Source organism: Danio rerio, chromosome 17 (assembly GCF_052040795.2).
Source record: "Danio rerio strain M-AB ecotype USA chromosome 17, GRCz13ab, whole genome shotgun sequence".
Taxonomy (NCBI): Eukaryota; Metazoa; Chordata; class Actinopteri; order Cypriniformes; family Danionidae; genus Danio; species Danio rerio.
Window position 1 is genome coordinate 31,135,578 of NC_141037.1, and position 15,605 is coordinate 31,151,182.

General features: G+C 37.4%; 1 protein-coding gene across 2 annotated transcripts in view; it reads right to left on the reverse strand.

Annotated features, from left to right (window-relative positions):
• ush2a (Usher syndrome 2A (autosomal recessive, mild)) overlaps positions 1–12,774 on the reverse strand; it is a 412,815-nt gene extending 400,041 nt beyond the window's left edge. For both annotated transcript variants that reach the window (XM_087290677.1, XM_087290676.1), the window contains exons 1-3: positions 12,437–12,774; positions 9,794–10,447; positions 8,265–8,415 (exon numbers count right to left, since the gene is read on the reverse strand). In XM_087290677.1, the coding sequence (XP_087146803.1) occupies positions 8,265–8,415; positions 9,794–10,326 (684 nt within the window). In that variant the 5' untranslated portion in view covers positions 10,327–10,447; positions 12,437–12,774. The remainder of the gene's footprint in view (positions 1–8,264; positions 8,416–9,793; positions 10,448–12,436) is intronic.
• Between the last annotated feature and the right edge of the window lie 2,831 nt (positions 12,775–15,605).

Consider the following 15,605-nt stretch of genomic DNA (forward strand, 5'->3'; position numbering starts at 1 on the left):
TATTTCCTAAAAAATGGAGTTCCTTAAATCTCCTAACCCTACTGATATACTGTAAACATCTAGAGTCAATCCAATTCAGGTTTCAGACATATGGTATAAAATACCCTATATTATATGCATCGTGATTTCACTTTAGAAAATAAATATTGCTTAAGATAATAAATCAACTACCTCAGTAGGTAGTGCTGTCGCCTTACAGCAAGAACGTCGCTGGGTTGCTGGTTCGAGTCAGTGTTTCTGTGTGGAGTTTGCATGTTCTCCCTGCATTCACGTGGGTTTCCTCCGGGTGCTCCGGTTTCCCCCACAGTCCAAAGACATGCTGTACAGGTGAATTGTGTAGGCTGAATTGTCCTTAGTGTATGAGTGTGTGTGTGAATGTGTGTGTGGATGTTTCCCAGGGATAAGTTGCGGCTGGAAGGGCATCCGCTGCATAAAAACTTGCTGGATAAGTTTGCGGTTCATTCCGCTGTGGCGACCCCGGATTAATAAAGGGACTAAGCTGACAAGAAAATGAATGAATGAAAACAGGAAAATAATTGTTAGTTTATTTGAGCACCAAAACCAGAAAGCAAAGTGCTGATTGAGTTTCCAGGAAGAATAACTCTAGTTCTGTTTGAACCAAGCAAGGTCCCGTCTCTACTTGACATCAGAGGAGCTTTTGAAATTGTAACCAAACACTAGACCTAAAAGGCAGAGCAGACAAAACCACCTCTGTGACATGGATCCCACGAAATGGACAAGATGCACATGTGATAACGTCCACTTCACTAGTGAAGAAGAGTCCAAACCTTTATATGTGAGAACAAGGCAATTTTAAACATTCATAAGAGCGAGTTTTGTCATGACAGGCACCTGACACGCATTGATATGATAATTTGATTTACGTTGAGGAGCTGCTGTAATCACAGTTCCTCCTTGGCATTTACATTTTCAACTTTCCCTCTTCAACGCCTCTTTTCATGTGTCGAGACCTGCCGAGGCTCGTCAGCAACTCTGTGATACGTTCATGGTTTTGAACTGACGTGCAAAGAGAGACAAAAAGAACACTGTTGTACTTTTCCTCCCTGCCGAGTCTTATGCCACTCGATACTTGCTTGATCTCAATTACGGCCCACATCTTCAGAGAGACAAATTACCCACAATAAGCAGTGCAACAAACAACTGACAGGAGCCCAATGTCGCTCCCCATTGCCGTCCGGACGGGCAGCATAAAAGGCATATCACTCTTCTCTAGCTTTTCCTCCTCTGTTGCTCTCACTCTTCTCTTCAAGTAATGACTACGGACAAGCACCTACAGATCAACTCCTCTTTTCTTTTCCCCTGAAGCCTTTCTAAATGCTGTAATGTTGTATTCCGTTTGAGTGTTTCTTTTTTCCTCCGCTCTCTTTATCTTGGAGTTTCTTTTGACTATAGAGGCTTCCTCGACAGACGACAAGTAGACAGCTACCTGTCAGAGCGCTTAATTATTTGACTGCCTGCTTTTGACAAAACCATACTGGCAAAAAGTAGCAGAGCTAAAGACAACAAATAAGCCCAAACTGACCCTGAGGGAATGTGAAAGTATAGTGCCACAATGATTATGGCATGAAATCCAGACTGACTGTTCTATAATACAGTTTATACGTAATATTAATGTAGATACAATCAAAGAAAAGGGAAAGAGGTAACAATGCATCACAGACAAAAAACACGAAATTAAGTTTAACAGAACTAATGCTTCTGGATGATCAATATACTGTAGTAAATCTGCGGTACATTTACATGGGTATGTAAACAACTTTCAGGGGGAAGAGTTGTCTTAATTTGGGAAGTTTGGGATTTGTTAAAGCCATAAACCAGAAATGTACATACAATAAAATGCTGGGTGTATCGATATAATAAATTCGTTTAAAACCATAGCATATTCAATTAAGTTGAATGAAAAAATAAAGTTAAACCTTTTTTTATGACATTTAAGCACCATTTTTCCAACTTTTTAAACATTAAAATGGATGTTAGTAATTTGTCAATTTAATAACTCAAGGAGTTGCAAACAATTCATGAGGTGAATCCTAATGAAAATACGCAAGTTCATTCATTCATTCATTTTCCTTAGATTTAGTCTCTTTTTCAGAGGTCACCACAGTGAAATGAATCACCAACTATTTCAGCATATGTTTTACACAGCTGAAGCCTTTCCAGACGCAACCCAGCATTGGGAAACACCTATACACACTCATTCACACACATACACACACACACTATGGCCAATTTAGTTTATTCAATTCACCTATATTGCAGGTCTTTGGACTATGGGGGATACCGTAGGAAACCCACATGGTCACAGGGAAGAACATGTAAACTTTACACAGAAATGACAACTGGCCATGCCAAGACTCAAACCAGCAACCTTCTTGCTTTGAGGCCACAGTGCTAACCACTGAGCCATCATGCCGCCCCATAATGTAAATTATTTTATTCAATTAAACCTGACCCATGAAAGAACGAGCTCCCTAAAAATGTAATTGTTGTGAAAAGATCAGTCTCATGTTTCATTTTCATGAACTTTTACCTTATTCGTCTTTGTTACTTGTTTAGTCTGATTTGCTTTAATTTTCATAAACTTTTACCTTGTTTCTCTTGGTTAGTTGTTTCCAGTTTTATTTGTAAGTTTCCTTATCATTATTTTTTACTTTTAACACATTTGTGGCGATGCAGTGGCACAGTAGGTAGTGCTGTTGCCTCACAGCAAGAAGGTCGCTGGGTCGAGCCTCGGCTGGCTCAGTTGGCGTTTCTGTGTGGAGACATGTGGTACAGGTGAATTGGGTGGGCTAAATTGTCTGTTGTGTGTGTGTGTGTGTGTGTGTGTGTGTGTGTGTGTGTGTGTGTGTGTGTGTGTGTGTGCGTGTGTGTGTGTGTGTGTGTGTGTGTGTGTGTGTGTGTGTGTATATGTGTATGTGTGTGTGTGGATGTTTCCCAGAGATAAGTTGCGGCTGGAAGGGCATCCGCTGCGTAAAAATGTGCTGGATAAGTTGGTGGTTCATTCCGCTGTGGTGACCCCGGATTAATAGAGGGACTATGATGAAAAGAAAATGAATGAATGAATGAACACATCTGTTTTGATTTTTGTTATGTTTATGATTATCATGTATTTAAGTTCTTCAGTTTGCTTTCTTCCTATGTTCTGTGTTGTTTGAATATTTTGTCTGGATTATTTTTAGTAGATTAAAAAATTTTTCCTGTCTTTTTCATAATCATTAAACATTTACATTTAGATTTAGTTATTTAGCAGACGCTTTTGTCCAAAGTGACTTACAATTGAGGAGGCATTCAGCTATTCACACAATAAGTGTTAATTATACAAAAGGAACTGCTAATGCTCTAAGAATTAGGTGCTAGAGTAAGGGAGGGAGGTGGTTTTTGTTTGTTTTTTAGAGGGAGAAAAGAATGTTTTTACAGGTGGTTTGTCAACCCCACTCACCTGTGTGAAGCACACTTAAAACTACAACAATGTTTTATTTGTTGATATTTTGAGAAATACATTTTTCTGTACAAATGTAACATTTATTTATTCCTATCACAATTTCTTCAAGTTAAACAGAACGTTTCCGAAACATTTAAAATGTGATCTGCAATTATTTTCAAATTTTCTGCATCACTGAAATTAAAAGGCCCTACAAAAACATAAGACTGCCAAACACTGGACTAGTTGATTACTAAGGTTAACTTGCAAATTTGTGATTATTTCTTGGTACAGAGACTTCTAAGACAGGGTTTCCTTTGTTTATCCTTCAATAAAATAAATGACAGACACTGAACATAAAAGACCTTTCAAAAAACATCACAACCCCGGCAAAATCGTTCAGACTTTCTATTGCAGCCATTTTCACCTAGCAATATTTTGAAAAAATATACCCAGCAGGTCGAACCTCAGCTCAGTTCTGTGTGGAGTTTGCATGTTCTTCCTGCGTTCGCGTGGGTTTCCTCCGGGTGCTCCGATTTCACCCATAGTCCAAAAACATGCGGTACAGGTGAATTGGGTAGGCTAAATTGTCCGTAGTGTATGAGTGTGTGTGTGAATGTGTGTGTGGATGTTTGGCAATCCCGGATTAATAAAGGGACTAAGCCGACAAGAAAATGAATGAATGAATGAATACCCAGCAGGTACAGAATGTCAACATGACATCAGATTGAGAATGTTGTGGGATATTGCATTTTGTTTGAAAATAAAAATCGGGTTGAACCAGAACCCAACTTCAGTCTAGCATCAATGTCCAATGTTCAACAGACATTGCATGTTACTTTCCATCGCAACCTAAAAACAACCAAATACTGTATCAATCTCTAATAATGTTACTGCTTGACTTTGTGTGGATGTTACCATTATGACGTCCATCTGATTTTGGTTGCCATATCTATCTAATGAATAAATGTCAGTACAAAAAATATCAAGGTCATTTTAAGCCATTATTGGACGTTAAAATAACATTGTCCTGGCAACCTAAATCTAACCTAACATTAACTTATGACGTTGTGTGTCTGCTGGGACGAGTCAGGGTTATTTATGTTCTGCTTTATATTAGCCATTCATCTTATACAACAAAAAACTTGAATATGTTTACTTTTGTAATGTATTTTATCATCATACAGTATCAAAGGACAGTTCTGTACCTGGCAGAAAAAAAAGCTGGTGTGAAAACAGTTAGTTGGACAGCATCAGTAATAGTCCTTTGCAAGTAGACCACCATCAAGAGTTAAGGCTGAAAATAGGCTAATTTTGTCCCTGGAATACAGTGGCCGGCCTGCAGTTTAAATTCCTAATGGGCACAGAGACTATACCTTATATAGTCCAAGTCAAGGCTGTCACACGCAGGGAACATATTACCTCTGAATATGTGGGAAGGATCTCATTATCATAATAATGTTTTCCGTCCCAGAAGTCAACCTGCTATTCATAATCTGAACGATTGCAATTTAAAGCCATAATAATCACTACTATTGTAAGGTAATACTCTCCACAGACAGAGCACTCTGTTTCCTGATGATGGCCAAGTTTATCCTCTGCTCTTTCCCCTTTCATTTCTGACACAGAGGTACAGGCAGCCATTCCCAAAGCTGAACAATGCCAGAGAGCCCGTCCTGATGGAGCTGACTGCTACTTAGTCTTTGCGAAAGGCCTCAGAAAGCTGAGAATGAAACATGACCCTGCTATGCCACAGTTTTTTATGCTCTTCATATTTGCACTGCTGCACTGGATGCGTATCATTCTTTGAAAACAAAGCAGAGGCAAAAGCAGCTGAATTTTTTTCTGTCAGCAATGAAGCAGGAGCGACCGGGCCTGGTGTGTGTGCGTGTGTGCTGATATGTATTCAGAGCGGGGTGTGTGAAGGGCCGACCTGCTCTCTTCCCCCTTCCTGCCCTCACAGCTGCAGGAAAGCAGATGTTTACCACTGTAATTAACGCCTTCTATTCATGCATCTTGTCCAAAGTGGAAATCTGTTGTGACATGGGTTCAGCGAGAACCTGCTGCGGGTTCTTCCGACACAATATTAATATCAATATTTTCCAGCAGCTAATTAGCTCAGATGTGAATGGAGCGTGATTTAAGGTTGCCAGAGCAACACTACACGATACCTGACCGAGCTTGTTACATTGTATTGTTTCGTCTGCTGTACTTAAACTCTATTCAACACCACTGGCACCTCCGCAGCATGTATTTTAATACAATATTTGATATAATAATGTATTCTTTCTTATTAATGACAAGTTGATTCACAGTTGAAGTCAGAATTATTAGCCCTCCTGAATTATTAGCCTCCTAAAAATGAAGATTTTTTCAACACATTTCTAAGCATATTCATTTTAATAACTCATTTCTAATAGCTGATTTATTTTATCTTTGCCATGATGAATGTAAATAATATTTGACTAGATTATTTACTAGTTTTATTTTACTAGATTAACTATTTTACTAGACTAACTAAAGGCTTAATAAGGTTAAGTTCATTAGACAAGTTAGAGTTATTAGGCAAATCATTGATTAACAGTTCTGTAGACCATCGAAAAATAATGCTTAAGGGGGCTAATAATACTGACCTTAAAAAAGTTAAACAATAAACTAAAACTGCTTTTAATACAGCTTAAGTAAAGCAAATATGAATTTATCCACATGAAAAAAGAAAACAATTCACAGGAGGACTAATAATTTTGACTTCAATTGTCTAAATAATTAGAATTACATTATTTATCATTTTAAAGACAAGAAATTAAAATAGGGGCGAAGCAGTGGCGCAGTAGGTAGTGCTGTCGCCTCACAGCAGGAAGGTGGATAAGTTGGCGGTTCATTCCGCTGTGGCGACCCCGGATTAATAAAGGGACTGAGCCGACAAGATAATGAATGAATGAGTGAGAAATTAAAATAGACCCTGTTTCCATCGTGACATATTTTGAAAAAAAAATACGTGTCTGTCTCGTACTGATTGATTTAACAAAACGCTTAAAATTTGTAATTAATTAATTAAAAAGCTTGTTTCCTGAGTGCAGTTACTTTATTTCCACAGTTCACAGCCACTTTCATTCTTTTATTGTTGTTTAACTTTACATTTTTTATTTGCCAATTTTTTGTTTGTATTTCATTTGTACAAAAATGTTATGGTCTTATTGAGCAGGATAATTCATTCATTCATTATTCTTTGGCTTGTTCCTTTTATTCATCCAGGGTCGACACAGCAGAATGAACAACCAAATATTTTAGCATATGTTTAACACAGCGGATGCCCTTCCAGATGCAACCCAGTACTGGGAAACAACCATACACTCTCAAATTTACACTCATACACAACAGCCAAGTTTAGTTTATTTAATTCACGTATAGCCCATGTGTTTGGATTGTGGGGAAAACCAGAGCACGTAAAAGAAAACCACATCAACACGAGGAGAATATGCAAACTCCATCCGCTTGTTAAGTGTGACGTCACGCGAAGCGGCTTCCGGGTCCAATCGCTCTATTCAACTAAATGGGCAGACTCATGAAATGGTAATAATAAATGTTAACAAAGCGATTTAATGCTTTCAAAAATCATGATCGCAGTATATATGTCCATGCCTAATATCCGATGGCTAGAAAGTGATAAATTTTTTTATTAATTGTTACATTTTTGGCATTTGTTATGCAGCAAGCCCAGAGATTGTTGTGTACACTATGATTTTATGTAAAATTAACTTTAATGTGTGATAGGAATAAAACGTGATCATAAACGAATGATTTCTCCACTCAAATGAATGGCGGCTTGGACCCGGAAATAGTATTACATACGTCACAAACACGTCACCACTTAACAAGCGGACACAGAAATTCCAACTGGCGCAGCCGGGACTCAAACCAGTGACTTTCTTGCTGTGAGGTGACGGTGCTAACCACTGCGCAACCATGCTGCTTGAGCAGGATCAATCCAAATAACATGGATTTAAAAACATTTAGCATACTTAAATAAATCAATCATTCATTCATTTCCCTTCGGCTTAGTTCCAGATTTTTCAGTGGTCGACCACATGTTTGCATGAACCACATCAATCAATCAATCAATCAATCAATCAATCAATCAATCAATCAATCAATATATATATATATATATATATATATATATATATATATATATATATATATATATATATATATATATATATATATATATATATATTTGTACAATGCTATATATAAATCAGAAGCTGAATTTTGATAAATTTAAATTAAAAATAATAAATATATAACATGTTTCACCTCTAAAACAACTTAAACAATATTAAACACCATGCAAAGCAGCTTCCACGCCCAATCGCTCTATCAAACTGTATGGAGTAACTCAACAACAGGTAATAATAAACATTCACAAAGCGATGCAATACTGTCAAAAATCACAATTGCAATATATACTTTATATCTATGCCAAATATCTGATGGCCAGAAAGTAATTTATTTTTTTATAAATTGTTAAAATATTAGTCTTTGTGATGCAGTAAGTCCAGATACTGTTGTGTACACCTTGACTTTATGTGAAATGAACTTTAATGTGTAATATGATTAATAGTAGTCATGAACAAATATTTTCTCAATTCAAATGAGCAGCGGCCTGAACCCAGAAATAATATTCCAAGCATAGTTAAGTCCTAGTTAGATGTCACATTATGAAGAAACATGCTGTTTGATGTCATCTTAAAAAGCACATGTGACTCATACAGTACAAAAAAACACAGAACAAATAAGAGAGTAGAAAAATGCTGCTCACCTGTAGAGCCAAGTGTGCCCAGTGGCCTATGCTAATGTGACCTGCAGTCTTCATGCTTATGCTCTGAATCCCGTAGTGGATCTGAATATCTTTCTCAGAGACTGTCACCAGCAGCACCAGTCTCTCTACGGTGCTCTTTTCTATTAAAGTCCTGCATGTTACAAAAACAAACATTAATGATTTCACGTGAGCAATCTTCCTAAGACAAACAACATAAAAAGAGTTTAAAGTTTTGTTTCATGTAAGCACAGAGTATCGTATAATTATATATGGAGCAGTGAAAGGCATTAGTAAACAATCAATACACCTCTAAAAGATCAGCTATGAAATTCCAACAAGCCTCTTTTACTGGGAAATTCCTCACCATCTAAAATGAACATCAATCTGACATTTATGCATGTTGTATCAATATTTTCCATTTGCCTTTTCTTGTTACTCGAAAACCCCCTCATACGCTGTCATATGAAACACTATTACAGACGTTTTACAGGAAACGGCAACATTTACGAACAGAGGCCACCGCATCCAATAAATCATAACGCATTTGTACTCAGGTTGCGGTTGGCCCCAGAGTCAGAAACATCTCACCTACAGCCAAGCTTTGCTGCCTGCTCCACTTGCAATTAGGCCAGGCTTCTCCAGGGAAGGCAACACTTTAGTATTCAATATGTCTAGTAAGGCAAGTGTTCCAAAAAACTACGTCTGAGCGGTGTATATTTTTATGTCATATTACCAAGGGGATCTTAGGCAGATATTAAACACAGGCCAATTAATTCACTAAGAACAGAATAAACACGCAAGCCTGTTGACTTGCGCAGCTTCAAGGAGAGACTGCGACGGATGAACCGCCTTGACCGCACCGACTCACTTATTTATTTTTCAACACACACTGCACACTAGTGGCTTTCTCTCTTTTCATGCTCTGCGCTTGATATAAAATGCTGAAACAGTTGTTCTTCTTCTACAGCCTCTCTGACTCCATCCTTTCATCCCATCACCCACTTTCAACTATATCATTTTCTGTGCTGTAGAAAAACAAAGTGGCCTTTGAGTTGATGCTTTTTTGCCAGAGCTAAGGAAACACTGTGGCAATTTCGTTTCATTGATCTAAAACTGGCCACAGCTGGTCTTGCCCGAGCAGAGTGAACAGGGCTCAGAGCTTTTTCAACTTGGCAGGACTCCTCACAGAATGTGTTCCATGTACCAACATGCTTTCAAAGTGGAGATACAACAGAGGAAATGTCTGAAAATGAGGTGAGGACAACCAACGGCTGAGTGGGGATCAACTACAGAGGAAAATCTATTTTGAATAAAACTAGTTTTGACAAGGCGAGCGGCTGAGCTAATCCATATCGGGTTTAGATAATACAACTTTAGTTGCTCTAACAAGTCATTCTTTTCCTGGAACTGAGCAGGTATTGAAACTGATCCCATTGATTAAGTAAAATATTCACTCTCTAAGTGACAGAAACACTTGCACTACCTCTCTGATCTTCTTAAGGGAAAATTCTGGACGTGTGTCTACTTACATTACAGTGTCTTGCTCGAGTTTCAGCCACACCGTTAAAGTAAATGAGCTCGCTGGGCTGTAGCCTAGAGTCGAGGGGGAAGCCGGACAACCTTTTGAAGTGGGAAAGACGAAGCTGCTGGAATTGGCCTCTGTGCCTGGCCGAAGGTCCCGTGCATCGCCCTTCCAGCACGTGGCCACGTTTACGGTGAGAACATCAATGTATTCGGGTGTAGAAGACCTGTGAGGACACTCTTGGATGCAGAACTTCTGGATGCAAGTGAGGAGATCTTCCTGAACCTGGCCAGCTTGACAGAAAGTACTCCTTTCGGGAATCCCGCACGTGGCTCTCGCTGGTGTGGTGCTGACAGATTTATGTGCCCCTATGTTCTCGAGCCTGGGGAAGTTGCCCTGAGGGGCAACCAGGCTGAGGGAGGCATAAAAGCCCAAGGTGTACAGTAATAACATAGCACCTTTGTGCCCAAGGAGCCAATTCGTTGTTGGTGGCGAGGTTGCCTCCTGATGTAGTGATCTTAAATAAGTAATGATGGTCATGCCGGTGGTGACATTTTTACAGTCCAGTGCCTTGGGTAAGGCAGCGCAGCTTAATGGCACAATGTCAAAGAGGAGGCCAAAGCCTTCACATGATAGCTAGGATTTGGGCTCCGTCAAAGTCCTGTAGAAAACCAAAGGAGAAAAGGAAGAGCAAAATCATTTGTGAAAACCTATTTAGGAAAAATATTATACCCTGACATCTTCCCTGAGGCTCTAAGAATTCCAGTTGATGCAAGAAAAGCTTAACAATTACTTTTGCCGGTGCATCTGATTTGAACTGAGCGTGGCTTTGTGTCAATCTACCCTGAATTCAAGTGGCATTGCAAAGAGGAGAATTATAATACCCATTCTAAAACGGTGTATAGTGAAGACACAAAATACATGCACAAGAAAAAGATTTAAAAAAAAACAAATCAGATAGGCTCATAGTTCTTTTTTAAACAGGAATAAATCCAGAGCAGCATTCTACAAGATTGATGACTGAGTGCAAGCTCGGTTGTCTTTTACCTCGTTCATGTTACAACAGCAGCAGGCGATTTGCCAACATACATTCAACAGGTTGCTAGAGCCAATCTTATTGACTTTGTATCAGAATGAAAAAAAGGAGCAAGATCAAGAAAACCCGTGGGAAATTCTACTTCTTTCAATCACGTGCATATTATACAAAGACTTTCTGAATTACGAGGGTCAACAGTTCAACATTTTTAACATTTCTCTCTATTTCCTTGTGCTACATGCATTGTATTATGGTACCACTATCCACCTTGTTTTTATGCTACCTTTGCCTGCTATCAAAAGTGTTCTAATTTATAATGTAAATTCACTAGATTAAAAACTGCAAGTTTGAAAAACTTTGTTGTGGGACAGAATAAATAGCACATTTTTTCGCAATCATACTCTACAACCGATTACTTTTATTATGAAAAAGGGGCAAATCAGTGGTTATACAAACAGTAATACAACAATATAAGAACCAAACATTTAACACAACCGTGGTTAATTCTCAGAAGGGTTAACATTAATATTCTGTTTTAAATAATCAAGGATTCTAGAAATTTCAGTCAACTATGTTGTTTTACTGTTTTTGAATGCATAAAACATAAAATAGCATGCATTTCTTTAACAACAAGACAATGTGATCACTGATGTAGCAGGTAAACACTTCACAGGCCATTCATGTCAAGAAAATAGAGATAGTTCACCCTCCCAAATAAATCATTTACACACTTTTCACTTATTCTTATGTGGTTCCAAACCTTTATCAGTATCTTTCTTCTATTGAACACACACACACACACACACACACAATATATTTTGAAGAAAGCAGAAAACCTGTAAACATTGACATCAATTGTATGAAAAACAAATAGACTACTATAGTAATCAGTAGTTAAAGTTTCCAGCTTTCTCCAAAAATATGTCTGGGTTCAACAGAAGAAAGAAACTCAAACAGGTTTGAAACAAGTGGAGGATGAGTAAACAATGACAGACTTTTTCAGCTTTGGGTGAACTACCCCTTTAACAAAGCATCAAAAGCAGAATCGTCCATTTGTAACTTAAATATGCAAGACTTCCGGTGTCATTTGCTTTCATTACATTTACCTGCTTTATTTTTTCATACTTATGATTATAATTTAAACATATAAAGAACTATAACTATAAGATAGACTACCTATCAATTATCTTAAAACCCCCTAAACGACATTTTTGTTTAATTGCAATACAGTTTGAAAAACGTAATGTACTTCAGTGAATTCACTCAAATGGCTGCTTGTCGTTGTTAGACACTTAAAGCATGAAATTAATAATGTTACTCCCCAGGAGTGACTAACGACGACTATTTAGCATACTATTCCAAACTTTTGTAGAGAAATAGTAAAACACATTTACTTACATGCATTTAAGCCTCAACGTTTTACTGGGACTTGTCTAATTAGTCTGAACCCCCATAATACGCACCCTGCATTTCCATGAACAAAAGCTTTGCCTTTTAGTGTTTGAACGTCTTCATCAACTGAGAGAAATATGTCGCATAAGATAATTTCATATAAGCAATCATGAATGAAAAATATACCAACTACTCCATTCATAACATCAACTATATTCTTACCTCGAAGCATGTTGCATTTAAGGAGCGCGTGGCCACTCTGAGCAAAGCAGATTATGAGAGTTTGCCATCTGCTCCTATCCAGAACTTCAACGTTCGATCACTCTAAAAACAATCGACCGAAAGGCTGATAAACAACACGCGTGATTATATCCGCCGCGAATAAAGGCAAAACACCTGTTGGCATCACTGCTCGCTCGCTGGAGGAAGATGTCAGTGTTACATTACGTCTCGATTCAACAAGTGGATCTCTTGGCTCAGGAACGCCACTCGACGTCGCTAAGCAACCCGGCACAGAGTTGCACATTCAGGTGCTGGACTCCGGGAGGGGAAAGCAGGACAAAGGATTAAAGAGAGGGGGCTCAATGGATGCACTATGTGGGGATGTCGGAGTATTATTATGGTCCATGACGCAATGGCTCACACTGATCACTGGGATGGCATTACATTAGCCAAATGTCGCATCTTACTTTGTGCGTCTTAAACTCACTTGATATGTCCCTGAGTAGAACATAGACATTGTAAAAATGACTCTCAGAAACTCCATTTAATTAATTGCATATTTGTGAGCCAGGACCACAGAAACAGATGTCCTTCAAGAGACATGTAACTGACTATAAGAAACTTTGCAAGCACGTCAACTTACACTAACCCCAGTCCTAACCTTAATCTAACAGTTTACTTATAATATGATGAGAAGTAGTTGGCATGCAGATGCAATGTAACTTAAATTCAACAAACAGACCATTAAAATAAAGTGTGAACAAATATTAGAATGATTTTTGGCATGAAATAAAAATGTATAATTTAGACCCATATAATTTACTTTTGGCTATATACAGTATTTCTTTTTTAAAAGAATCATACATTTTATTTACGCCCATTTTCAATCAATAGAGTAAAATTATAAGGCTTATAGCGTTTAGACAAAAAAAACATAATTACAGTAAGTATACACTTATGTTTTGGCTTTTTGAGCTACAAGGATGAAGTTTGTGACATCTGTGGGACAAAGTCTGAGGGACATTTTCTTACACTTCACTGATTACCTGTAAAATATGCATGCATATTTAGAGGCCTACAGTGCATTTGTTTTGACCTTTGGAAAAGTCTTCATAGTGAACTAGAAGGCATTTGGAAGGGTTTTCAGTGGTTTTATTGGGGTGGAGTAAATGAATGTTTGAATGAACCTTTCTTGTGCGGATACAATTTATATATGTTATTCACAGTATGTTGCATTTACACTATTTGCCTGCAATTTCTCTATATTTTGTTATAATATACAAAACATTAAAAATACCCATACATTTAAAACTAAAATTGTTTTTTTTTTTTCACAATAACTGTACCAATAATATAAGAACATTTTGTGAGACAAAAAGGTTCCACACTCTCAGAAAGAAAGATACAGGAGCTGTCACTGTGGCAGTACATATTTGTATCTGAAGGGTCCACAATGGTACCTCAAAGGTACTTTTTAGGTACATTTGGTATTAAGATGCATTTTTGAAGTACCATGGTGGACTCTTTGGGTAAAAATATGTATATTTTAAAAAGGTACTGCCCCAGTGACAGCTCCTGTACCTTTATTTATGAGAGTGCAGGTTCTTTATGGCATTATTGATGCCAACAAAGAACCTTTATTTTAAGAGACTAAACCAAACTAATTTAGAATTTCATTTTTAAAATCCATCCTATCAGCATTGTAGTTCAAGTCAGGATCACTAAAAGATATGCACCTGCTGCCATCCCAAAGGGTCTGATATGGCTGCATGTCCAGGAGCTCTGTTTGTGTATCAAAACTGCCAAAAGCGCCCTATAGTGTCTGTTTATGCAGCAGGTGCTGAGCAACATTCAATGTAAATACTGTATCCTGATGAGAAGATCATCAACATCATCATCAGCAGCAACACCAGAATTTAAAGATAATCTCACTATAAAATAAATATATCAAGATCAATACATCATGACATCATATATTTTTATAATATTTAAACTAAGTAACCATGTTTCTATTTTGATTGATAAAATAATACAAGCTGTTTAAGTCAGTTTAATTTAAGTTAAAATGAAAAGGGTTAATTTGATTCAACTTAAAATTAAGACAACCAGGATTTTTTACAGCCATTTTATTTTTTAACACAAATTAATTTGTCCAACTCAATGATGTGCACTCATAAAGCAAACTGAGTCCATTTGATTCCATGATAACTTTAAGTTAGACAAACCCTAGGTTTTCACTCAATTTTTTCAGACGGAGCTCTTGGACATCAAGCAGTTAAGGCTGTGAAATAGGGTTGCCAGATAAATTGACATTTTACTGCACTGTTTAGGCCAGTCTTAGACTGAAAGTTACTTTAGATATTTTTAAATATTTCATTGTCATGCATTTGCCTCAAGATAGATACTGGTGATTAGTTTTTTCTAAATAATTTATAAAAAGCTGCTTAAATACGCTAATGTAAATAATCCCTGGTGTATAATCCTGGTTTTAACTCGGCCCTGTTTGTAAAACTGGCCCTTTAAGACAGCAAAATCAGTTTCAGTAATATTCATTATTTATTATTTGAACAGTTGCAATTACTTTTGTAAGCAAAGACAGCCCTAGTTCTTTTTAATTAAGTGTTTCTAATGACCTTAAGCAGCTTAGCCCACTTGCCTAATAATCAATAAACTCCATCAGCTGCGTCCAGCAGTAGAAAGACCTTCTTTAAACACGTCTGTGTCTGAAGAACTGCAGCCTATTTCTGCTGCTATTAGGACACGTGCTGGACTTGTTTACTCGAGGGCCGAGTGCAGTATCAGACAATCTTAATGGGGTTATAAATACTTTTTATGATAAACGTTTTAAATATTAGTTTAAAGACTCTACATCTCACTCTCATGCTGTTCCATACCTGAATGCTCTTATTTTGCTGAACACAAAAGAAATTTGGCAGAATGTTGATAACTAAACACTTCAGTTTACACTTGACAGGATTTCTATTGTATTTTTTTTTTTTTTCAAAAAACTGGAAGTCAATGGGAACACAAACAGTTTAGTTTTCGACATCCTTCAAAATATTTTTGTTCCACAGAACCCACTAGATAAAGTACTATACTATTTATAATCAATACTCAAGTGTTTTTGAACCATACAATAATAAAGTACTTAAAGTAATCTGTTGTGGTG